This window comes from Lissotriton helveticus, chromosome 2_1 (genome assembly GCF_964261635.1).
Source record: "Lissotriton helveticus chromosome 2_1, aLisHel1.1, whole genome shotgun sequence".
In the NCBI taxonomy this organism is placed as follows: domain Eukaryota; kingdom Metazoa; phylum Chordata; class Amphibia; order Caudata; family Salamandridae; genus Lissotriton; species Lissotriton helveticus.
In genome coordinates this window covers 39,883,842-39,911,059 of record NC_136059.1, presented here as the reverse complement: position 1 = coordinate 39,911,059, position 27,218 = coordinate 39,883,842, and the positions used below count along the sequence as shown (strand labels likewise).

General features: G+C 48.3%; 1 protein-coding gene across 1 annotated transcript in view; it reads left to right on the top strand.

The window, feature by feature from the left end:
- The window catches only part of LOC144820052 (long-chain-fatty-acid--CoA ligase ACSBG2-like), a 452,754-nt gene that overhangs the window by 390,742 nt on the left and 34,794 nt on the right, over window positions 1–27,218 (top strand). The window contains exons 11-12 of the mRNA XM_078677706.1: window positions 10,488–10,627; window positions 21,899–22,145. Coding sequence (XP_078533832.1) covers window positions 10,488–10,627; window positions 21,899–22,145 — 387 coding nt within the window. The remainder of the gene's footprint in view (window positions 1–10,487; window positions 10,628–21,898; window positions 22,146–27,218) is intronic.

The following is a 27,218-nucleotide window of genomic DNA, read 5'->3' as shown; positions in this document are numbered from 1 at the left end:
TTCTGCACTTGCGCCCTGGAAGTGTGTTGGTCAGTCCACTGAGATCTTGCTTTCGAGGGTGACGCCAAACAGGATGACCAGATGTTAGACTTGAAGGATGTTGTCTTCTACTTGTCCGTCGGTTTCTTCACTAGGCAGCTTGGCTTTACATTACAAAGGATGGAGTGTTTGAAGGGCATTCTTCTCACTAGGATGCCCCTCTCTCGGGTGTTCTCCTGCCACGAGATGTCCCGGAGGCCCTTTTCATCAGGTTTCCACTGGGCCGGGTATTCTTCCACAGCGTTGCTCCAACTCCACAGTCTGCGTGTGAATGGAGGAGATGATGAGGGTACTACCTCACAAAGTCCGTAGCTCCACCTGAAGGGTAGTTGTTGACTCCTGCCTTCGCACACAAGTTCCTCTTCTTCCGGGGACGTGCAGGTTAGACGGCGATGGATCCATCTCTCTTGTTGGGACCCTCTGCCACCGGTGTCCCTGAGGCCTTTGCCCCTTGGATCTCCACGGGCTGGTGTGGATTGGTCAGTTCTCCTTGTTCAGGACATCTGAGCTCCCTCCGCTTCCAGACTTCCGCTCAATCCCAAAGGTGGGTGTTGCCAATGGTCCGGCCTGTGCTCTCCTGCAGTCGACTGGTCGTCGGGGTCTTGTGAATAGGTGCCTGTTCTGTTCATGGTGCCATTAGTGTTCTCCTGGACGTCTGGGTCACTGTACACGATGTTGTGGTGTGTGTCACCTCTTCTTGTAAGTGTGTAGACTTATCACACCTCTCCTCACCTTTTCCAGATGTTGTTCTTGGCATCGTGCCACATGACTTCTTTCTTCATTTTCCTTTTCACGACACGGCGCTGTCACCTTTCTGTCTTTGTCTTCCTGACCAGGCTTCTTCAAGCAGCGTGCACTCTGCCTGTTTCCCTCTGGTCTTGTCCTGGCTTTAGGACACTGTCTTCTCTCTTCTCTTCTGTGACTGGACCGGTCGTTACGATCTTTTCTCTTTTTCCTTCTCGGGCGACCATCTCGGTGATCGCCTTTTGTTTGGGCGCCCCTCTGGCTTGTTGGATCATCCTTTTCTTCTTCGGCGATCTTCTTTGCTACCAGATGGGGTGGACAGCTTCCTCTTCGTGAGTCTTGTCGCTATCCGCGATCGTTGGGATCGCCATTTTCTTCTGCTGCAGTGCTTTTGCGTTGGCGCAGTTTCGTCTGTGCTCTACGTGTGCTCTGCTGTTTCCGGAGGGTTACTTCACCGCTCCATGGACCTTCTCCGGTGGGTGCACTTCTCGTGCGCTCTGCCGGTGAGGCTCTTTAGCTTCTTCGCGTGGTGATCTTGCGTCACTCTTTCATTGCACGTCATTGTGCATGGCAGTTGCAAGTTTGTGCTTCACTTCGTACCGTCGTGGTACATCTTCAGTGTCGCTTTGTTCCTTGCGTTTCTTTATCTTCTCTGGCGTTGTCGCTCTATGCCACGTGCGTGCTGCGCTTCTGCTTCTTCAAACACTTGGGTACTTGCCGCGTACTTCTTCTAGTATTTGAGGTGTGGCTCGCTTACTTTCAGGCGCTGTCCTGTACCCGTCAGCGTCCGGGGCACACTTGCGCTCTTCCACCGGTTGCTTTTGAACCATGCTGCTTGCGGTAGACATTGTGAATCTCCCCCGCTGTCCAGCGTGGTGATGTTGTCTCTCCTGCTGTTGCGGTGAGCACCTGTGGCCACCAGGCATCACTTCAGCAGTGATGATGGGTCTCCGTCTTAGTCCGCGTCGCTGCAGGTTTGCTTTTCCTCTGTAGGCTTTCCCTTGGCTTGTCTTGTTCTTGTTTGCTTCATTGGCTTCTTTTGGTGCAATGCTCCCCAGTATCCGCTAGATGGCAGTGTAGGCTATGGGTTCCCTTCAGCAGTAGCTTACATCTACCTTGACTTTCTCTCCTGTTTGTTTTGTTTTTCTTTTTGCTTGGAGTCCCGGGCTTGCAGGACCTGCTGGTGCTACGGAGTGTGCAGGAGGGGGCTGGAGCCACTGCTGACCCAGGTAAGTCTCATCTTTATTATTATTTTTTTTTTTTTCTAGTTGGGGGCAGTATGCAGCTTGCAGCGCTGCATTTACAGTCATCTTCCAGTGTTGGCGGCGCTAGCCGCTTGTAGGCTTCGCTTTTCTTTTGCCGGGGAACCAGGAGGTGGGGGCATACTTCTGTTGCCGGCGACCATTCTGCTTTCACTTCTCTTCGCCCTCCCTGCCCGCGGCAACCTTCTGCATTCCTCGCGCGTGCGGGGGGGTGTGTGCTGGGCGATGTGTCCGGAGATGGCTGCAGGGCTTCACTTTACTATGCGGGTGAGTTACGCATTTTTGCACTAGCGCCCGGCAGCTCTTCCCACGCTGCCGGTCGCACTTTGTCTCCTCTGCACTTTCCCTCTCTCCTCCCCCCCCGGCAGCAGCTTCATCACTCACGCGCTGCCCGGGGCGGGGGGGATTAGCGCCGCCGCGGTTTCACTCTGCACACTGGTCCTCTTTCTGCGAGGTGGGGACTCGCAGCCGTCGGCCTCTTCTGATGTGCGGGTGGGCTCCGCAGTATTTCACAGCGCCCGGCAGCACTCCACACACTGTCGATCGCTCACTGCTTCTCTTTACCCGGCTGGGCAGCGTCTCTCCCGGCAGTCGCGGGTGGGCCTCCGCTTGGTGTGGCCAGTACTCGGCAGCTCTCCTTACACTGCTGGCACTTTCACCCCCGCCACAGCTTCAGTCATACGCTGCGCGGCAGGGGTCGGGGTCGCTGCAGGCAGGCCACGGGTGGGCTCCGCTGGCCTTGCTCAGCCAGTGGGCGCTAAGAGGCACACGATGATGCGGGTGGGCTCCGCTTCTCCTCACAGTGTCACTGGGGGTCGCTTCAGGCTTGCGCGACCCCGAGGGCCTTATCAGCGCTTGGGCTCACCTCTGGGCCTTCCTGCCTTGCGGGTGGGCACCGCGTCAGTCTCCACGCGGTGGGACTCAGTTGCGGCCGACGCGGGTGGGCTCCGGTCGGTCCGCTGTGTCTCCGTGGGCACTCCTGCAGCACTGCAGCGCCCGGGCTCCCGGACACTCTCTCCTTGTTTTTTCAGGCCCGGGGCTCAGCTCACGCCCCGCGGGCCACTCCGCAGGCTGGCGTCGATTCTGGGGGAGGGGAGGGGCACGATGTCGCCCTTCTGCTCTCTCCCCCTCCACCCATGACGAAAATGGCTGTGGCAGGCTGGGCTCAGCCACCACCCCTCGTCGCCATTGTTGTGTTGGGGCCCTAGGCCCGCATGATGGTAATAACTGCGACACAGACACCGAGTGCTAGCTGGTTAATGAGCCTAGAGCACGTGCGCTCGGCTCCTTTTATTATCTGTGTCACGTGCCTCGTGACATCAGTGGTGGGTGGGTGTTTAGTGTAGGATTACACGCTGATCAACTAGAATGTGTCCAGCAGGACACAACAACTGGGACGCGCGAGTCTTGTTTTTTTCCAAATTCGGGGGTGTAGCGGTGGTGATAATTACGGCACTGCGGCACAGTGCCCTTGAGCGTATGTTCTTCCTTCCGAGCCTGGTGAGGCGCACCCTCCTGATTCCTGCTGCTGCCTCCCTTTCTCTGGGACTGCAGCTTGGTGCCCGAACAGACTTCCTCTGACCTGCGGCATATGGAAAGATAACACTGCTGCCCCCGATGCCCAGTCCCTGTACACACGGACGGCCTGTTTGTGTGTCGGTAATCTCCAGCCCTCCTCCCTCCTCATACTCTGGCTTCATCCCCCTTCCATCTCCACTCCGTGGAATTCAGCTCTCTTGGTTATGGACTTGGATTTATGTGTACCCCGCCATTTTGGGATTATCTTCTATCTGTGCCCATGACCTGGATCTGCGATCTTAGCGACCTTTGCCCGTTTCTCTTTCCCGCTGGACTCCACCTGGGCGGCCTTCGCCGCTGGACTGCTCCACGTTTTCGTCTGACTGACCTTAACCTCTAACACCCCCCACCAGTCTCCTACACTCCTCTCACCTTTTACTGTCTCCTAATCCTGGGTTGTTGAGATTTCTAGTCCCAATACCTGTTTGTTTATCTTTAACTTTCATTTTCCTGTCCTGATCTGCTTTCCTTACCCCTTTTTACTTTTCCCCATTACCTTCTTTGCCCCTTAGGATGTTTTGTCTCTGTTACGCCATGCTCTAATTTTTCCATACTACTGTGTAACGTTGCTTCATTATGTATCTTTATTTGTTATTCTCTAGTTAGTAACTTGTGTTTTACTCTGTAACACTGTGTAACAAATGCTTAATTGTTTGTAACTTGAAACTCGCTGTTGCTCAGGTAAAGTGCTCTGATACCTCTGGGTCTAGACAACGCTATGTAAAACTCTTCGAATAAATAAATAAATAAATGATGTCAGATTCAGGAGGTGCCACGCGCAGCGCGCAGATGTGGCCGCAGACGCGTCTGCCCGGTCTTACTCTTCACCCTTAGGGCGGGGCTGGTGTCTGATGATCATGCGCATTGGGGATCGCGCAATAAAGGTGCTTATTACTGGTGAGGCGAGGTCTAGGAGGCATCCCAGAGAGATGACTGAGACAGAGAGGCACCCCATAATTGAATTATTTCTAGCCCCCCTGTCTGCGGCCGCAGGTGAGTCTAGTGTCCATCCAGTCACTTTGCAATCAATCATCATGCCACTGAGCGGGCGTCGCAACTGGGCTCGGATTAAAAGCAAAAGGTAGGTCCTGACCTGGTGGTTCTGCGCAGTGGATTTGTGAGCAGGGCGGAGCAAGGTGGTGACTTGAGTTTCGCACCGTCGTGGGCCGTGATGGTAGCTGGTTGCAGCTTGCAGGCAATAATTGACATACCTTTTGTCAACCAAACAGGGAGTATTGAGGTGAAAGCTTAACATGTGTCTTTGCGGAAAAGTCAACACCTCATATGTATGCTTATTCGTATACTGCACCGATTGACAGTGGTATTGGACCAATTGTGCATTGTTAGAGAACAGCTAACCCCCTTACTATGCTTGTCGAAGCTTAACAGTCAGTCACGGTGTGATGGCCGCTCGAAAATGCCTGGGGTGAGGGAGGAGAGAAAGGTGAGGGTTTGGGGGTCGGGCTACTGCATTGGCTGCTGATCTTTGCTCGACTACTACTGTTCCTTTCTTTACGATTCTGGCGCCCGGGCCTGCGTGGCAGTCCTGCAGTGTTTACTCTTCTGTATTTGTGATCACAACATTAGCTGAGTAGAGTGCAAGCAGCACGCAAATTAAGTTGTCAGGGTGTTGATCTGCCGGCAGCACAGTGCTGTTTGTGCACCTCTTGGCGCCTGATCAGGAATGCTGCTTTTGAGGCCAGAGGAACAGACCCTGAAGATGCTCTATTGCAGGCAGAATGATGGGGCCTGTGTGTCAGTGTCCTGTTGTGGAATACCAAACTGAAGTTCTGGGCCTGGAGAGTTAACCCCACTTCTCACAGTGGGAATACATTTGCTAATCAGGAGTTGCACAATTGTATGATGTTACTTAGCATGCATTTACATAGCATGCTTTTACTTCGCGGTTTTTACTTCGCAAAAGCATTTACTTTGCATTTTTTTAGTACGCATGTCATTACTTCGCAAAATTAGTAATAACATTAGAATTTACTTTTCTTAGCGGTACCTTACTTCGCATGTTTTTACTACGCGTACAAACTGTTTTTATTTTTTTATTTGTAACCTAACCACTGGGACGGGATGGCATTTAAATAGGGGATTTGGGTGGGTAATTAATTTAAAAAATATCGGTTAACTACAGCACTACCCTAAAACCCTTTACAAACTACCCCCTACACTACTGATACACTACAACACTACCCTAAACCCTAATACATTACCCCCTACACTACACATACAATACACCACTACCCTACACCCTAAAACACTACACATACACTACAACACAACCCCCTACACTACACATACACTACAACACTACCCTAAACCCTAAAACACTACCCTACACATACACTATAACACTACCCTAAACCCTTAAACACTACACCCTACACTACACATACACTACAACACTACCCTAAACCCTAAAACACTACCCTACACATACACTACAACACTACCCTAAACACTACACCCTACACTACACATACACTACAACACTACCCTAAACCCTAAAACACTACCCTACACATACACTACAACACTACCCTAAACCCTTAAACACTACACCCTACACTACACATACACTACAACACTACGCTAAACCCTTAAACACTACACCCTACACTACACATACACTACAACACTACCCTAAACCCTAAAACACTACCCTACACATACACTACAACACTACCCTAAACCCTTAAACACTACACCCTACACTACACATACACTACAACACTACCCTAAACCCTAAAACACTACCCTACACATACACTACAACACTACCCTAAACCCTTAAACACTACACCCTACACTACAACACTACCCTAAACCCTTAAACACTACACCCTACACTACACATACACTACAACACTACCCTAAACCCTTAAACACTACACCCTACACTACACATACACTACAACACTACCCTAAACCCTTAAACACTACACCCTACACTACACATACACTACAACACTACCCTAAACCCTTAAACACTACACCCTACACTACACATACACTACAACACTACCCTAAACCCTTAAACACTACACCCTACACTACACATACACTACAACACTACCCTAAACCCTTAAACACTACACCCTACACTACACATACACTACAACACTACCCTAAACCCATAAACACTACACCCTACACTACACATACACTACAACACTACCCTAAACCCTTAAACACTACATCCTACACTACACATACACTACAACACTACCCTAAACCCTTAAACACTACACCCTACACTACACATACACTACAACACTACCCTAACTACACTGCCCCACTTACCTCTCTCTCCTCGTGGTCCCTCTCTTCACCTTCAACCATAAATAATTTTACATCTTTAACATTAATTTGAAAAAACGAAATAAAATAACGCATAGTAAACAACATTGCGAAGTAAAGGCATGCTAATTAAAAACATGCGAAGTAAAAGACAATGCGTACTAATAAATGCTAAGTAAAGCACCTGCGAAGTAAAAGATGCGAAGTGAAGGTTGCTTCCCGAGTGGCACAGAACAAGTGCACAGCCAAGCAGCCCATGGCTTTGTATGTCTACTAAGGAAGGCTCTGAGTTGGCTGTGCGCCAAAAACAGACCTGGAAATAAAAAAATGCCATGCACAGAGCTCACTCTCCTCTCTTCCATTAGCTACAGACCAGGGCAAAAGGAGGTGAATCTACAGGACCCTCCATGGTCGTACTGGCCTGTGTGGCCCTCTGCAGCTGCAGAAGGCAGGCCTGACAGGTCATTGTGTGAACCATTTTTTGGCACTTTGTGGTTATGTTTTAGGGTCTGGTTGGACGGCTTTTCCTGTTAATTTTCCTCATATTACCACAAACATTACCAGCAGCAAGCACAAATGCATGCATTCTCGCATACCTTCTAGAGCACCTGTGCAGCATGTCTTTACAAGTTCAAAACTGCTCCAAAGAGCAAATGTGGGCACAGTTTTAGGTCTTTCATTCACTAATGAGGGCCACTTTATTTTTGCTTTGTTTTGGCCTTTCTGTCTCCAAAATGTATTTGATGGCTGTACCCCCCAAACTCCCCCTAGTAGTGATTGCTCACTGTGCTTGCTCGCTACACATCATATGGGGGCTGGCCTCGCTTTCACTTTGTTCTCTCTGATTCACTACTCATGTCTATTTTAGGTGCTCTCTGTAAGAACGTCTATGGGTACATATGACTGAGTGGGTAACCTGGTGCTCTTTAAGGTCATCATCTACGATTTACTGTGCTTTGAAAGTTGATACAATTGAAGATGTAATGAAAAAATGTGCTGTAAAATTCACCATTTTGGTCTGTCTTTTTCCAAAATTTCCGTGAGGGAAGAACCCCCAAAGTCCCCTCCCAAGTAAAGGTCAGACACGCACCCTGCGCCTGCTCGCTACGCGCCGGGTGGGGGCTGGTCTGGCAAAATTTGCCAAGGCTGCTTTCAGTTCCCAGTCCGGCCCTGGTTGTTCATTGTCTTATAGTCTTTGGGGTCTCATCCGTTGAACCATTTATATACCTGGATTCTGCTGTGAACGCCAGGCGCAGATCAGTACGCTGACCAGATGAGTGGCATTTGTTCATGCTCTGGGGTAAGCTTCAGAGGATTGGAGGTAGTAGTTGTGTTAACATTTATGCTTCCAGGAGTTATCAGCTATTTATTGCAAATCCTACCTTTGTCATTAGTTAATAATGTCTGGCAGAGTTGGGCAGTAATATTTAATCACTAATGTAATGTAAAATTCTAAAATAGCCAACTTGGAGGAGGGCAGGGCAGATGATGGCTGTAGTAGAGGGATGTTCCTACACACAGCAGTTGTATGTAGCATGAAGGAAATCTTCCACCTTGTTTTACCAGCCATACGACCTCTTTGCAGCATCTCTTTTTCTACTGACATTAATCTCAAACAAGGCCCTCAAAAGGGGTGGAGCCGAGATGTTTTCCAATACCCATTAAGCACTAATTCCAGGTAAAAGATAAGAGCATCATCATAATAAAGAGCAGTGCCACTTGAGCAATGTTTTTTTTAACTCACAAGAAAACAGGCCCCTGTTTAATATGTTCAACAATCATAGACATGTTCTGTCTGACTTTGGACTAACCATTAATGCAAATGATCATTGGGGTTCCCAGCTACTGCAACCTTCCTCCTTGACCGGCACTCCCCCGCTGGCGGAAGGTAAGGCACTGTGTTGAGAAAGGAATTCAATTGAGTTTTAGTCATTGGAATTTATATCAGACATGTACCTTAGAGATTAGTTTATAGACAGATGGAAGTAAAATGAAATAAGGCGTATGCTCCTTTCCCATCTAACGTAGAAGAGCATTACTGAGAATTATTCCAAGACCATTAACCCACCAGACAAAAAACAGGGAAACCTTCCCAATATTATTATCTTGTGCATTGATCCCAAAACCCAAAGTCTCAGGACCACAGAACCCAAAAACGTTGAGCCCAAGGGGTGATCCCTAGCTTCTTGGAAGCAATTGCCTCTATCCCATGAAAACCCATTTATGCGCAGACTCCTCACTAGGACCGTAGAAGCCCAGAACTCTTCTATTGACATTGTTGCTGAGAGAGACTTGCTGGTGCACCTATTAATCCTTTGGAACTGTAACCTGACGAGGCATATGTACATTGGGAAGGGGAAAATTAGACCTAGATCCTTGGGCTCCTTCCTATAGGCTGATGATCGAGTCACCCCTATGTGGGAATTGGGCGGACTGTGCCATGAGTTATTTTCGATAATCAATAAAAATATCTTTGAAAAAAAAAAACAAAAAAAAAAGCGTTGAGTGGTCCCAATACCTTAAAGAAGTACCCTAATCCCAAAATCACAAACATGCTTTAAGCCTCAAAAAACCTGTATCAGGATAATCCATAGAAACCAGAAAGTGCAATACAATAGGTTTCAGAACTCATTTCTCGTTGCAGCTAAAACATGGAAGCAACAAGAATAGCTCACCTACTTCGTTGCTGCAGTGGTCCTACTGAAGGAACCTATATACCGCGTGAAGTCCAAGCCCCACTGTGGATGTGTTCTTTCATTTCAAGGATCTTCTTTCCTGAGGAGATCCATACAGAGCAACTGGGGTCGACGGTGTATAACTAGTAAAAAGCAGGACCAGTTCTGGCCACAGGTACTACACCAGCCCCAAGCCCAGACGCTCCTATCAGTGGCCCCCTGTGTAAGCGAAAAACATGTGTATTGCAGACACAAACCAGCAAATCGCTATAGTATCCCAGGAATGGTGATCAGCAAGGCAGCATCTATGTCCACGGTCACTTGAAAGAATATCACTTATTTATATCCCAGAGTGCTGGCTTGCACTCAGGTCATTCACCGGTCATGCTGCCTCCCATGCCACCCTGGCGCTAACCATAGCGTACATGCAGGTGCCACCAGAGAGCATGCAGAATAAAGAACCCTGGGAGTAGCAGGGGAGGGGTCTAACATGCTTTAACAGGATGAACCCAAAGTCATGATTGAGAAACCACTTCACTGCTACAGAAGCACAGCTTTATATTACAATTCTCAACTTGGAACCATCAAATCTAAAATTGACATTTCCCAAAAGCATGCAGCCTGAGTTCTTGCATGCCACGTCTTTGATTCTGGTTGTAGTGTCTGATAACAAGGCTGCAAGAGGGAACTGTCAAGTGTGCATAGCCTCATGGAAAATATGCATTCAGTAGTAAAATTATTATGCAAACAAATAGGGGTCAAAGACGGAGTTGGCTCTCGGTTCCTTTTATGTTTCACACTATTTCTCAACCGGTTTCGGATCCTTTTTGTTTTTGGTTTAGACAATATATGATTGGTGTTTTTCTCTGGTTGATTGCAGAACTGGTTATCACATCAGGAGGCAAGAACTTTCCCCCTATTCCAATTGAGAGCGATTTAAAAAAGGAGGTGCCCATCATCAGTTACGCCATATTAGTAGGTGACAAGAGGAGGTTCTTGTCTATGCTGATCACTCTGAAGGTAAGGAGAGCACGCCTATGCTGTAGTCTACAGGTGGAGGTGGGAGCTCGCTCGTTCTGATGGCTCTGAAGGTAAGGAGAGCACGCCTATGCTGTAGTCTACAGGTGGAGGTGGGAGCTCGCTCGTTCTGATGGCTCTGAAGGTAAGGAGAGCACGCCTATGCTGAACAGTCTACAGGTGGAGGTGGGAGCTCGCTCGTGCTGATGGCTCTGAAGGTAAGGAGAGCACGCCTATGCTGAACAGTCTACAGGTAGAGGTGGGAGCTCGCTCGTTCTGATGGCTCTGAAGGTAAGGAGAGCACGCCTACGCTGAACAGTCTACAGGTGGAGGTGGGAGCTCGCGCGTGGTGATCACTCTGAAAAAAAAGGGGAAGAAGTTGTCCTTTCTAATAACTGTGAAGATTGGAGGGAATACATTGTGCATGCTGACCTCCTCAAAGATCAAGAAGAAAAAAACAGGCCTTTGCTGGTCAGTTCAAAGGAGAAACAAGAGATTTTGTCCATGCTGATCATTTCATAGGCAGGAATTGAGAAGCCCGCTGCAAATGATCAGTTTGTAGGTAGACGTGAAATTTGGCCATGCTGATTACGGTGAAGGGAAAGGAGAAGGTGCGCATGCAGACAATTATGAAGTAAAGATGGACAACAGCACCCATGATGATCATTGTGAAGTTTTGAGGGATCACTGTAAAAATGAGGTGGGACAACACATCAATGCTGATTGCTAAGATCATGAGATAGCAGAGTTTGTTCACTCACTGCAGTGAAAAGGAGAGGGACGATCCATGCTGATTACTCTGAAAAAAGGGATGAATTTGTTCGTGCGGATCAGTTCAACCGTACTATGATATAACTTGGGCATGTTAATTACTCAACTCGCAAAGCGGAGGTTCGTTTGTGCTGATCATCCTTGAAGTGTTACGGGAAAGCTCATCCATGCTGATCGTTCAGAAAGAAAATTGGGGGGAGTTGTTTTAACATGGGAGAGTTTTAGCATGCTGTTCACCCTGGAGGATACCGGATTGGAGGAGTCAGACTGTCAAGACTGCTCACTGACCTGATGTGGTCAGTGGGATATGTGAAGTCCAATCACTCTAAAGATGAGTGAGAGAGGATGTGTGTAGTCTAATAACTCCAAAGATGAAGATGTTCAGGGTTATCACTGCCAAAGAACGTGAATATATGAGAGAGAAGGACCTGGTGGGGGCTAGAAGGTAGCAGATAGAGTTTGTCCATGATGATCATTCTTAAGGTAGGAGGAGGGAGGTTATCGATTGTCAATCAAAACAAAATTTTATTTGATTCAGACCTCACAAGAGATCAACAAATACAGATATTTCAAAATTATTATTCTTGGAACTTAGATAAAACCATTGAATTTCTAATTAAAAGTGATTGATTACATCTATTTATACAACATACAGTTAATAGAAATACTCAAAGTTTTTTAAAACAACATCACATTTTTTTTTAAATGTAAACAATTGATAACATACAAATTCATTTGAGGGATAGTTACACAGCATATTTAGATCTTGAGTTGACCTGACATTGTATCTTAACTGAATAGGCGATATAAAACGTTGTCTAGCCTCTACCAATCTCAGATTGGGGAAATTAATAAAACATGATGCAGATCTTGTTGGCCGCCTTTGCATAGATCATATATGCCTTTAGAATTATTTGTGCCTTCCCACTTCGCTATAAAAGTGGCTAAAGGGAGAATGCCCAATCGTAAGAGGAGGATAAAACGTCTTGCCCCATGCTCTACTTGGAACTGTAGGTAAGGATGAGGTGTTTTAAATATTATTTTCCCAGCGAAGATTTTATAATGCTTTAGTTGAGTACAGCATTCTTTATCCCTATCATAATTGATTCTTGGGGCCATATGTTTTGAAAGGAGCTTCAGATGAGCTGGAGACCAATCCTGTATAAGTCCTGAAGTGCATTGTGGGACCTCAAGGGCTTTTAACAGGTTCCTATTGAAAGTGTACCAGGACGCCCCCTCTCTAAAAGTCAACAGTTTTGTCATTTGTGATAATCCTTAAGATACCTCTGGTAGGAGGACAGAGTTTGTACGTGCTGACCCCTATGAAGGCATGAGGGTGGAATGTATTGAAGCTCATTCATGCAGATCAGTCCTCAGGCAGGAGAACAGAGCTTGTCTGTGCTGATCACTTCTCAGGTAGGAGGATAGGGCCCCTCCACACTGATCAAGGAAAGAGTGCAGAGCTCATTCATGCTGATCATTCTGAAGAGAAGACGGGAGAGCCTCTGTGATGATCACTCTGAAGGGAGAAGGATAGAGTGTGTCCAGGCTGATCCCTGTGAAACTAAGATGGAAGAGCATCTCTGTACTGAATGCCAAAGCTTGTTTATGGTGACCCTAGTTGAATGAATGGATTAAGATTACTTATATAGTGCTCGGCTACTCCAGGAGTGTTCCGGTACTCAGCATCAAAGACAGAAACAGGGGAACAGAACTCAGCCAGTAATCCAACACCCTTAAAAGTGTAAAGAGGTATGTTTTCAATACTTTTTTAACACGTGCTTCCTCTATCAGTAATCGCAGATGGCTGGGCAACTGGGTCATAATGCTCACGGCCAGCACCATAAAGAAGGAGCCTCCTGTCAGATGCTTTTTAAAGCGGGGTACTGTTAACAGCCCATCCTGACTAGAGCGCTACACTCTCCCTGGACTGTATACATTGATCCTCTCATTCAAATATGAAGGGCCCTTGTTGTGAAGGGCTTGATGTGTCAAGGTTAAAGCTTTAAACATTATTCACGTATGCAGTGCAAGCCAGTGGAGCTGCTCGTGGGAGAGCGATACAGACAAGTGCTTCGGTAGCATGTACAATAGGCGGATCACAATATTTTGTACCATGTGTAATTTCTGGGGTACCCAGGTATAAAACATTTTTTTTCTTTCTTTTTTTTTGGAAACTCTGTTTATTGATTTTTTCCAACAAAGAGAAAACAAGACAATACAAGGGCTTGGTTTTACAGTCAATAAAGGCAGCATCCGAAACATTCAGCATTTACAGTATACCAATATGCAACGGCATGAATATAGCGACGGTGGAATGTCATAGGGGGCAATCTGTTCGTCAACCAGGGGCAATGTCATAGTGTTAGCATACATCAAGGGGGAACCATGCTACAGCATATCACAAGGAAATGTAGGGGACATCATCAGTAGTACATTAGCGTATCAACAGTGGATAGTGGCCGGTCACAGTTGATAGGAAGGTGAACATTAACATACAGTGCAATTGATCGTAATCTAAAGCCTCCCAAGGACCGTTTTATCCGAGTGGACAGACACGTTACGTCTGAACATCACCGCTACCCCGGAGATCGCCTCCATCCGAGCTTCCATCTCGAGCTGCCTGGGCCAGAAGATAGCCGACCAAGGGCCCCCAGATGTCGTTCAGCCTGCTAGAGAGTGGGACTAATTCAGCAAAGACTATGTGTTGCTCCTGACTATGTGTCATATCAGCGAGCCACTCCTTGAACTTCGGGGCCCTGCTACGAGCCCATCTACATGCTACTCGCCGCTTCGCCAGGAGTAATGCAATATCTAAGAATTTCCTGCATGTCTTGGGGATGTGTGGTGTGTGTCCCAGAAGCATCAGTAACGGGTCTGGATTTATGGATTCCCCAGTCATGGATTCTAGGGCGCTATGCACCTGTTGCCAGTAGGCCTGAAAAGAGGGGCACTCCCAGGCAAGATGTAAGAAACCTGCATGTTCTGCGCGGCAACGCTCACACCGATCGTTATCAGACAATTGAAACCTGTATTTTTTCACCGGGGTGTAGTATAAGCGCTGCAAGAATTTGTAGTGGATCATCGTGAGCCTGCTACTGGCCGATATACGGGCCGTGAGGGTACAACAGTACAACCATTGTTCGTCAGTGATGTCAATGGCCAGTTCAGCAGTCCAGTGTAATCGGGCCGAGGCTTCCGGCATCGGGCCACACGCCCTGACATGGCGATACATGCCTGACACCAGATGCGAGCCATCTTGTGAGCAAAGCATGAAGTGAAGCGGGGTCATGATCTCAGGCTCACTGGGAAAGTCAGGAAGGATGTTCCTCATCCCATGGCGCAATCGTAGGTAGTAAAATACATCAAGCGGGGTGCGGTTGTGTGCTGCAAAGAAGAGTTCTGCAGTTTTAAAGCGGCCTGCGGAGAAGAGATCACCCCAGCAGGTGATTCGTAGATTCCCACAGACCACTCGGAAGCCACGTTCCTGCAGGAGTTCAAGCTTAGGGTGATATGCCAGCGGCATCCGAGGGGAGTACAGCAGGCTGCAGCCCAGCTTTTTAGCCATACAGCACCAGGCATCGATAGTGCATGTGACGGAAGTATACGGTGTTGTTATGGTCGACACTGGATAATGGAGGAGGCCATTGAGAGGCAGAGGGTTCTCAATCCAGTCCTCCACCGCCAACTGAGGCATAAAAGAAGTGGGGACCATCCAGTGATAGGCATAGTGTGCCTGAGCACACAGATAGTAGACCTCAAAGTCGGGGAGATCGAAACCCCCCTTATCGTATGGCTGGATCAGCATGGACCATTTCAGCCGCGGGCTCTTACCCCCCCAAAATAAGCGACAGAGTTCCGACTTCAATGTTTTAAAGAAATAGACGCCCGGATAGTAGGGGATATTAAGGAAGAGGTAAAGAAAGCAGGGGAGCACCACCATTTTGATAAGCGACGCCCTGCCTGCCATGGAAATGGGAAGGGAGATCCATCGATCCACCAGTGCGGTGAGTTTAGTGACAGCTACTCCGTAGTAGGAGCGTATTGTTTCGTCTTTGTCACGCGAGACTTGGATACCCAGGTATCGGAGATCTGTACGGCACCACTCTAAGGGGTAGTCCAGGGGGAAGTCAGCGACCGCATCCGTGAGCGGGTAAAATAGTGACTTGGACCAATTGATATGTACACCAGACATTCTGCCGAAGACAACAAACTCCCTAAGTAGGGGATTCAGGTTACATGCCGGGTCTTTGACGAACAGCGTCATATCATCAGCATATAACGATACATCAATCTGGCGCTGAAAACAGTGAATCGCCCCTTCACGATGAAGCTGACGGAGCCTACAGGCAAGTGGTTCAACGGCTGTTGCGAACAGGAAAGGGGATAACGGGCACCCCTGTCGGGTGCCCCTGGAAATGGCAATTGAGGTGGAAAGGCGGCCATTAAACAGGACCTTCGCTGTGGGTTGTGTATATAGCAACTGGACCCAGGAGATGAATAATTTAGGGAATCCCATACGTGCCAGGACAGTGAGCAGGTATGGCCACTCGACCGAGTCGAAGGCCTTAGGGGCGTCTAGGAAGGTCGCTGCGACAGGGAGGTCAGGGTGCACCGTGCGGAGTAGGGAGAACAGAGTACGCAGGTTATGGGAGGTGGAACGGCCAGGGACAAATCCAGACTGATCAGGTAATACAATCTGGGTCATCAAAAGAGAAAGCCTGGTAGCCAGCACCTGTGCCAATATTTTAACATCGCAATTCAGGAGCGAGAGTGGCTGATAAGAATCACAGGCATTGGGGTTCTTGCCAGGCTTTAATAATGAAGTGATGACGACTTCGCGCATTGAACTGGGGAGGATTCCATCAGTTAGAGATTCCTCGAAAACCTCGCGGAGGACAGGAGCCATGATGTCCACGTATGTTTTGTAAAACTCGGCGGGTATCCCGTCCAGGCCGAGTGCCTTCCCATTTTGGAGTGACATAATAGCATCCCGGATTTCATCTAATTCGAAAGGGGCAGCGAGGAAGGCCCTGTCACCATCACTAAGCCAGCAGAGAGCTATATCACCCAGAAAGTCATCATATGGTACATCAGCGGTCGTGGCTGTGGTGTAGAGTGTACGATAATGAGAAACGAAAGCGGCAAGTAAGTCATCGGAGTCTCTGACAATGCGTCCCTGGTCGGCTATCACCTCTAGGATCGTGTTATTGGAGTGCGGTGTACGCGTCAGCATTGCCAGCGCCTTGCCTGGTCTGTCTCCCTCGCAATATTTTCTCGCCTGCCAGTGCTTGCCTTTAAACTTGGCTTCCCTATTTACTTCCTCCTCATATTGTGTCAGTTTGTCTCTAAACTCTGCGTGGGCGTCAGTAATATCTCCCTCCACCATCCGAACCTCCAAGGCCTTCAGTTCACTATCGAGTGTGCGGATTGTGCGTTGGATGTCGCGCAAGACCCCGAAGCACTTCGATATGCAGTGTCCCCTGATCGTCACTTTGAACGCCTCCCAAATGTGCTCGACCGAATCAACGGTACCCTTATTTCTGGGGAAAAAGGCGGCGATCTCCTCGCCAAGTTCAATACGGAACACGGCGTCCAGTAGGGCCGCTGGTTGTAACCTCCAGTGTGGTCTAGGATTGTCCCATCCAGGCACCTGCAGGGTCATGAGGACCGGACTATGGTCAGAGTATGTCCTCGGAAGATGCACCACATGAGTCACCCCTGCACAGACCTCTCTAGTCGTGAAAAAGTAGTCCAGTCGTGCCCACGCGCCTGTCAGCGAAGTGAAATGTGTGCCTTCTGTGCGGAGAGGGTGTAGGTAGCGCCAGGCGTCCACCAGGTCGCCCTCCGAGATCACGCCTCCGAGAGCTTCCCTGGACCTGGGTTTGTAATGTGTCACTCTGTCCGCCCTATCTAATTGAGGCACCAGTGCTATGTTAAAGTCCCCTCCCCAAATGACATGCTGGGACCCTATGTCTAAAATTTTACCCCAAAGCGTGGTGAAAAAAAAGGGCATATCCAAGTTAGGTGCATAACAAGTTACTAAGGAAATGGTGTCGCGGCCCAACCGTCCCCACAGTAAGACGAAGCTGCCTTCTGCGTCCGCCAGCTCCCCACATACTTGAAAGGGCACTGTGCGTTTAATTAGGATAACAACTCCTCTCGCATAAGTAGAGTAAGAGGAGAAGGCACGGGCAGTAGCCCATTTGCATCCAAAGGAAGGGCGTGCTTGCGGTGATATGTGCGTTTCCTGCAACATGGGAACTTGAACATGGTGGCGATCTAAGTATGCAATCACATTTCGACACTTTTTAGCATTGTTGAGGCCCCGTATGTTCCATGACAAACACCTCAATCGTGCATCAAACCCCGGACCCACCGTAGCATAGAATATGTCAGAAAAATGCGACATGCCACAGTAGATGCTAAAAAGTTATCAGTTCTTAGGTGATACCAAATATTACATCGACCAACCAGCCGCCCTTCCTCCCCGCCAAACCAAACCCCCCCCTCAAAAGAACTCAACTCCCCTCCCACTACTGCATCCCAATCATGCCAGCAGCCACCCGTCCCCACACCTCCCCACCCCCCATCTCCCCAGAACTTCCACAACTTGTGTCCACGAGCGGGGTATAATCATAGGGGAATCAACATCAAGGGCGCACAGCGGATGTATGACGGTACCACGCGTTCTATTACAACGCGTACCGTTACCACGCTACTTTTACCACGCAAGTCGTTACAACGACTTGCGTGGAGGGGCGCTGGATAGTAAATTATTTAATTTACTATTCCAACTCCAGTCCCCGTGGACTCTAGGGAAAGGAGTTGGATAGTAAATTAAAGTATTTACTATCCTGGAGCGCCCCCCAGCGCATTTCGTTGTAGTGACCTGCGTGGTAAAAGTAGCGTGCTAACGGTACCGCGTTGTAAAAAATGCGTGGTAACCGTTGCATACCGCGCACAGCCACTTCTCCCTCTGGTAACCTCCCGTACTGTACCACCCTCGGTGGAGGCTAGGGCAGGGATAGTGGTCCCTGTAATATCTTACCACTGGAAAAGTCAACTAGTCTCATACTGCAACAAGATGCTCACTCCATCTGAGTTATTGTCTTTAGGGCAAGCCCAACAGGACAGAACCTGACCAGGCTGGTCCGTGAGGAACACTGCGCATCAACTGTCATCTTCTACCAGAGGTGGGTCATCTTCGAGGTCCGCATTAGCATCCCGTCCTCCCCTCTGTGCTTTGCGGAGCGCTTTCAAGTAGTCCTCTGCTTTTTGCGGATTAGTGAAAAATCGCTGCTTGCCCTGGTGTGTCACCCTCAACTTCGCCGGGTAAAGAAGGGCATAGTCCAACTGGGCCTCTCTTAATTTCTTTTTAACAGCCAGGAATTTGCGTCGTTCCTCCTGCACAAGGGGAGTGAAATCAGGATAGAGGGAGAATGTGACGCCATTGTAGTGCAGGTTCTGTTTGGTCCGAGCTGCTCTCAGAGCGACGTCTCGGTCGCGATAATTCAGCAGACGAGCGATGATTGGTCTAGGCGGCATTCCGGGTTTCGGGACGGGGGCCAAAGACCTATGCGCCCTTTCTACAATGAACTGAGGTGAGAAGGCATCCTCCCCCACCGACGCTCGGAGGAGTTTCTCCACATATAGTTCCATCCTGCCAGTGTCTGTGGACTCCGGTACGCCCGTGACGCGGATGTTGTTGCATCTGCTACGGGCTTCCAAGTCCTCGTTCTTGGGTGCTATAACGCGGAGTGGATTGTCCATGCGGGCGAGTTGAGATGTATGAGTGGCAGTGAGGTCGTTGTTATCCGATATTCGTTGTTCCGTTGCGGTTATCCTCTCCTCATGCTGATCTACTTTATGCACTAGGGCATCCATCCTGGAGGACATCCTGTCCACTTTCTCTACCACTGTAGCAAAGTCCTGTTGCATCTCCTGAAGCAGGCGGTGCATATCCAGTTCTTTCGAGGGAGAGGATGCAGCAGTAGGGTCCGCGCCACTAGGCCCCGGCTCAGCTGACCCCGGCTTCGACCCCTTCCTGGCGCGGGGGGTGAAGATGTTGTAAGCACTGTGCGTCGATAGTGCCTCTACGGCCGACCCCTCTATGCGTTCAGCACCTCAGGGGCCCCCAGTCGCTCCAGCTTTACGGGCCTCAGCACCGCCAGAGGCCGACCCAGCAGTGCCACGCAAATAGCACCGCGGCCGGTGGTGGCCGTCCGTACAGCCCCCCCGGCGTCCCCAACAGCTCTGGGGGGGTCAAGCTCGATATATCTCCAGGGGGGGTGGGGGATCCACACCCTCCGCGATCTCACCAGCGCGGCCCCCACCGCCTCAGCACTCCTCGCACAGGCTACGGTAAAGGCGGGAGATTCCTCTCAGCGGGACCACCCCTCGTGGCTCTCGACCGCGAGCAGAACAAACCTCCACCCCGCCGTGGGTAACGGGGATTATATTCCTGTACCCCGCTGTGCCCAGTACTTTCGAGCCACCGACGGGAGGCTAGGTCCGCAGGGGCGACGTTCTAGCGGCCGCCGCCGCGTGCTGTGCTCTCCACAGGATGTCGCCGTCCAGCTTCGGTTCTCCTGCCGGGTGTGAGGTTTCATCCCCCGTCGGAGCTCCGGAGAGGTCCCCTGTGCGCAGGGGCAGGGGCCGGCTGCCAGGGCTATCGCCAGGGGCACAGCGAGTTCCGCAGCCGGACCCGCGCTCGGGGCCCTTCGCCTCGTGGCAAGCACCGGACTTGCGTGTCTGCCGGTGCCCGAGTCCTCCGTCACACCAGCTTCAGAGATATTGCCGGCAAATCTTGCGAAGCCGTTGTCTCGCTTCTGGTACCCTTCAGCGGTCCGGGATTTGGACCGAGCGCAGATGATCCTTCACGGCGCCAAATCAGCTACTTTTGAGAGAGTCAACTCTCCAGTTGGTCAGGATTATTGGAGGATCAATGCTACAGGGAACGGGAGCCAAGCAGTTAGGTGGCCATTCCGTATGTGCGCCCTCTAGTGCCCCCCAGGTATAAAACATTAACGTAGTCCAGGCGTGGTAATATCTGAGCCCTAGCCATTGTGACCTGAGCTTCCTGAGTAATCAAAAGCAGACATCTCCTGAGCAGGTGAAAAATCCACTGACAGGATTTCACCACTAATGAAACCTGCGCGTTACAGGAGAGATGTGAATCAAACAAAACGCCCAAGTTTCTTGCCACCTCAGCAGGGGTAACATTATTCGTCCAAGCTCCAGTCCATCCCGGAAGGGGATTTAGCCCAAACAACAGGACCTCGGTCTTGCATTGTCTGCTTTGCATTGTAGTTTGTTCTTCAGGTAGAAGGACAGAGGGTGTCCATGCTGATCATTCTGAAGATAAGATGGGACATCTTCTCTGTGCTGAGGTTTACAGCTTGTTTATTGTGACTACTCCTCAGGGGGTAGGATGGAGAGTGTCCATGCTAATTACTATTCAGCTAGTGGGCTAGCACTTGTCTAAGCTGATTATCCTGATAGTAGAGGAGGGAAGCCGATTCATGCGGCTCATTCTGAACATAAGAGAAGAGAACTTCTCTGTGCTAGCCACTATAAAGCTTGTCTGTGCTCATCTCATCCAGGTAAGACTGGAGAGCTCATCCATTCTGATTACTGAAAACCTGTCTGCTAGAAGGATGAAGCTCTCCCATGCAAATGATTCTGAGGAAACAATGGGAGAGCCTAATGATGTGAAAGTCATTCTTGATGATCAGTGCTAAGGCCAGAAGTGAGAGCTCGTCTCTACTGATTTCTTTCATTTCAAACTGTATGTCTGTCCATGATTACCATGAAGATAAGTAGGCAAAAGTCATCCACGTTGATCAGTATGAAAACACTTGTCTATGCTGATAAGTCTACTTGGAAGTCAGAATATGGTCTCTGCTGCTCATGACTGATAGGTTGGAGGGGATTACCCATGTACACTGCTGTGAAGCTAAGAAGGTTCATCAAATTAGGGGCAGTCTTGGGCTAGTCATTGATACTGTTCTTAACAATTCATCCCCAAAACACTATTTTCACCCGCCCCATACTCTGTTCATCAAATGCATACATTTTATATGTACGAACTGCTTCAAAGCAAGTTTAGTTTACACAATAGTGCTTGGATTTAGTTTCTTTCTGTCGTACGTTTTCACAATAAACTGTTCATAAAACAAGTGAAGTGCAGTGTCAAAGTAGACAACCTGTCAGTGTTATATGCTCATAGCTGTGATACCAATTAGAAATCAAGATGTTCTGTGCCAGTTTCTGGCTTAAACCATCCTTTCTCACTCTTCTTCCCCTTTGACTCTTTCCTGAGAATAGCACCTAGTGCCATGAATGCACAGCATTTTGACACTGTAACATGTTTGCAGAACTCTAATATATTCTCAGGGAATGACTATCTGCTCTGTAAGACACGCTTTATGAAAATAAACTTTGAAACAAAGGATGATGAATAAGCTCCCCCTTTACATAGTGCTGTTTTTCTGCTTTCAGTGTACCATCGATCCGAAAACACTGATGCCCGGGGATGATCTGACCCCCGAAGCCATCAGGTTCTGCCAGCAGCTGGGCAGCAGGGCTACGCGGGTGTCGCAGGTGGTGAGATCTAAGGACCCAGCAATCTACAAGGCCATCCAGGAGGGCTTGGACCGGGTGAACAAGAAGGCGGAATCCCATGCACACAGGGTGCAGAAGTGGGCCATACTGGAGAAGGACTTCTCTGTAGAGGGGGGGGAGCTAGGTGAGTACCCACATGATAGCAGAGTGACCAACGTTAGAGTATACTAATGATGGAGAAGCCTTGGATGAGAACCTATAGTATCTAGGTGGAATATTCATGATTGCAGAGTGATTGGCTGGATGGGCCTCCAATGATGGGCAAGAACTGGGTGAATATCCGTGGTAACTACAGAAGAATATTTATTGTCACCCAATGATCATTTGTGGGGAATAGATGGGTGGTATCAAGGGTCCCAAAGTAAATTATATGATGGCACAGTAATTACTTACAGAGTGCTTGTTTGCATATGGACATACTGCAATAGGACTTATATTAGGAGCAGATGTTTTGAAATGTCACAAACATGTGGAGATGGGTAGCAAACATGGCGGTGGCTTTGGCCTGAAGCTCTGGCCAGAGGGACAAGCTCTCACAGACCTCTCATTGGGGCTTCTCTGCGCTGGTCAGCTTGGAGGAGAACGAGGTTCCGCTTCGGTCTGACTGCATCCTGCCGTGGGTAGGGAAGGTAGCTCTGGCTGGTCCCAAGAGTCCTGGCCCAGATTGGTCTGTGCTGTCCTGCCATCAAGGATGGACTACTCCTTGTCTCTGTGAATCCTAGACAGGTTGCAATCTGACATGGAAGGCCAAAGTGGTAGGTACTATGAGCAGATAGCGTGGAAAACACTGCACTCCGATTCAGCAGGGACTGTGCTGGGCAGATGTGACTCCCGTATCTTGTATTTATACCTTGGAACATTGAATTTGCACTGACAGAGGCTGGCCTTGCATGCTCACGCCAGATACGTAAGCGAGGATATACTGCACCACTCTCAGTTGCAGTTGTTTCAATGCGAGCTATTATTAGCAAAAACCTTGTAGAAAATTATAAATTATATAGAATACACTGTGACATATTTTTACATTCTTGACTTTCCAGCTATGTTTACCCTTCACAATTTGTGTAGTATTTGTTACTATGCTTCTTCATACAGTCTACTCTGGCCTGGGTTAAAATAAAGACTTATAACATCATAGTCCAGTTATCTGGAGGGTTTGAAACAAATCCACACAACTGCTCCTGCAGGATTTCGATGCACTCCCCTTGATAGTTCACAGTAACATTTATAGTTAAGCGGCTCTGTTGGCCGTACACCAGGTCCCTGCCATTGGGCCCCCCCAGTCACAGTATGAACAAATGCATAAGATCATTTCACATCACATATACTTCCATAGGTCCAGATACCTTCAGTACTCACCTAATACAGCCACAACTCAAGCTAACTGCTGAGGTAGAGGCAAGCACCAGACATTTAGAAACATAAACAAAAAGGCAAACAAACTTCTGCTCACCACCAGAACAGGAGTTTTTTTTTTTGTTGTTTTTTTTTTGCGGAGTTTTATATAGCGTGAACTAGAACCGAACCGAATCAGTTATCAGAGCGCTTTACATAGCACCAGCTACGTTACATGAGGACACACTTTCATTTTTAGGCACGGGGAGATTAAGTGATTTGCCCAGAATCACAGGGGGTTTTTGGCGTCGTTACCGAGACTCGAACCCGGATCCCCAGGTCGGAGGTCGAGCGTCTTAGCCGTTAGGCCAACCCCTCTCCCCTAGGAGTCCAGAGTCGGTTATTAATGCAGAGACTGAAAACATGAAAACAGACCAATTGGTGTCCGTATCTGATGACCAAACCCCACTTTATTGGCAAAAGGTTGGGGACAGCAGATGCTTTGAGAAGTAGTCTGAAGAAGGAAGGAGCAACTGAACAGCTTACTAGAAAAAACAGTCAAAAAACTGAAAAGGACCTGCTAAGCATACTGGAAAAAGGAAGAGAGAGTTTCGAATCTGAGAGTCTCTTCAAAAAAAAGAAAGTGGAACGATTATTACTGAAAAGATATAGCATCCCTCTTTGAAAGAGTGCCCTCGGCGAATGAGCATTTGGACACAGCTCCGACTGATCACTACATTCAGAGACATTCAATAGACAAGTCATTGCCCAGACCATGTACATACAATGTAGGTATTCAAACTGAGTGCGCGATATAGCACACATAGTTCACATTTATCGAAGTCCTATGATGCTGTCCTACTTGAGGACAATCAAGTGGCAAACTTTTTTAAGGATGGGCTTCGTAGAACGAAGGTCCTGCTTGAAGCATTCTCTCCCACAGTACCAGAGGATCTCAGGGAAAATCACACACCGTACTGGGCTCTGACATAAGCCAAGGCATTATATATGAATAAAATGGAATTTGATCAGATCTCCACTCCCCTTCAGAGTGAACTGCAGGCTCAAGCCCAAGATCAACTAAACCAGATGCCGAGCAGGATACCACAAAGATCCTGACGGAAAATATCAGGCAGTGATATTACCCTGACAGTAGACAGTAGCCCTTGCTTTGACTACAATAGACAGTTCATACCACCCAGCAATGGACTAACGAACTTTGAACTGTGTCTCAAACACAGAGCAGAATGCCTACAGTTCTGGCCATAAGGTGAACTTAGTTAGTAAGATGTACAACACCAATTTAGACACGGCAAATGCCTTTTTTCAGCAAAAATATAGTACTGAATCACAATTCCTGATAGCTTTTACATTTGTGGGTATGCAATAGGCATACATACGATTACCAATGGGTTATAAGAGCAGTCCTGGATTCTGGGTCAGTGAGAATAATGAAACTTTTCAGGGTAATTCTGTCCGATTGTCATACATTAATTATTTAAATTTTTAGACAATTACATAAATGTGCATTTAGGAAGGGTAGACAGAATAGTGAGTAGCCTAGCCAATACATTTCTGAAACTTTAAAGACTGCCATCATTAGTGGCATATGAATTATATACTGAAGGCATAGGATTGGTGCCGGAGTTTCAACAAAAATACAAGACACTGTTTTTATTTTATTTTGTGAGGGGCATATCTACTGCACTGTATGCACAGGGATGCCTGAAACGCTGTTTGCTGCCCCGGGCTGCTGTTGGGCAGATTGTTGTCTTCCACGGGAACCTGCTGTGCTCGCCGCATCGCCCTGGTGGGACTCGAGGTCTCAGGGTGCACCGCTACTAAATTGCCCACAGCAGCTGCTGCATTGGGGAGGCGCTGACACTGCGCTATAAAGCGCCGCCTTGCCTCACGCAGTGCGGGACGCCTCAAATGCTGTTTGCTGCCCCGGACTGCTGTCGGGCAGATTGTTGTCTTCTGCGGGAACCTGCTGTGCTCGCCGCATCGCCCAGGTGGGACTCGAGGTCCCAGGGTGCGCCGCTACTAAATTGCTCACAGCTGCTGCTTTGGGGAGGCGCTGACACCGCGCTATAACTGAACTGAACTGGGGTGGCTGAGTGAACTAAAGAATGGTGATGGATTAAACCCAGATCAGTTGACTGGGGGTGAGTGTGTGATTTGTTCAAACGCTCCGTCCATCATCCCCTTTTGTATCGCTTTGTTCGCCCTAAGTGTGGCAGGGTATGCTCAGACGTGAGTCCCTTGTTCACTTGGCCACTGAATTCAAGATAGCCTGGCTGATGAGGATTATGAATCCAAAACCGGTCCCAGGATGCTTGTTTCCGGTCCAGGGAAGACATGGCTTGGCAGTTCGGGCTGGACTGTTCCCATGAGGCACAGGGTCAGACTGATTTGCATATAGCCATGTCTGAACTGGGGTGGCTGAGTGAACTAAAGAATGGTGATGGATTAAACCCAGATCAGTTGACTGGGGGTGAGTGATTTGTTCAAACGCTCCGTCCATCATCCCCTTTTGTATCGACACCGCGCTATAAAGCGCCGCCTTGCCCCACGCAGCGCGAGACGCGCGTGAGCGGTGCCAGGGCCAAGGGCGGACCCGTCCTTGCCCGTCATCGCTAGGAAGAGGCTATCTCTTGATCCCCAATCCCGATGAATTGATGAAACACCAGCAATTAGGAAAGAAATTATTCAGCATATGAATTGAGGGTTACAGTGTTTTATTTCACAGAGTAACCAAGTAAACCGATGATTGGTTCAAACAAATTGTAAAAGTTCATTTGCAGTTCATAAGCATATTAGTGCCCACATGGAGAGGGGGTGGGAAGTGAAGTGAGGGATATTGTGTGAAAAAAGTGACAAAATACACAAATAATCAATTGCACATCATTGATTAAAGATTCCCTTAGATACATATACACTGGTCTCCTGAATTAGGAGCCACATTTAAACGGAATGATTCATATTCAAAAATCAGAGAGCAGTATCTCCTATCTATGGCTGTAGGAATCCTGTGTAACCATAGGAGTACATATCATGGAAAACTGTCTGCGTTTGAAACTTCTTTCATTTTGAATGATACCAATCCCTTCCGTTCAGGAATTAAATTGTGGATGAGATACATAGATGACATCCTCCTGATTTGGTCTGGCACAGATGACGACATAAACCATTTCTTCCACTGGCTCAATAAGAGATCACGGGACATACAATTCACGATTCATTGTGATAAACACAAGATTAATTTCTTAGATCTGGAAATCATTGCTGAAGATGGGGAACTACATACCAACCTCTTTAGGAAGCCCACAGAACGAAACTCCCTATTGCAATACACTAGTCACCATCCTAGGAGCCTGAGGGATAATCTACCTTTCGGGCAATTCCTCAGAATTCGACGGAATTGCAGTAAGAAGGAAGACTATATGGAGGAGTCAAAAAAACTGATGGACCGCCTAATTGAACGAGGCTACCCGACAAGACTTACTTACAAGGCTCGCAAGAGAGCATGGTTTAACCCACGGGAAACGCTATTATAACCAAATGAACGAGTTAACAACAATGATCACAAACTCATTTGCGTCACCACTTTTTCCACCAAGATCAATGAAATAAAAAAAGTGGTAAACAAACATTGGCCAATGATATCGAATGATTTGGGATGCCAAGACTTACCCCTACACTCCTTCAGGAAAGGCAAGAACATACGTGACCATGTGGTGTGCTCACTCTTGGACACCACCCCCACTCCCTCCATCACATCCCTCTGGAACCTTCCTCCGGTTTTGGGACATTTCAAGTGTGGCAACTGTAAGGCCTGTCCGTCGACTATCCAAACCAAGGA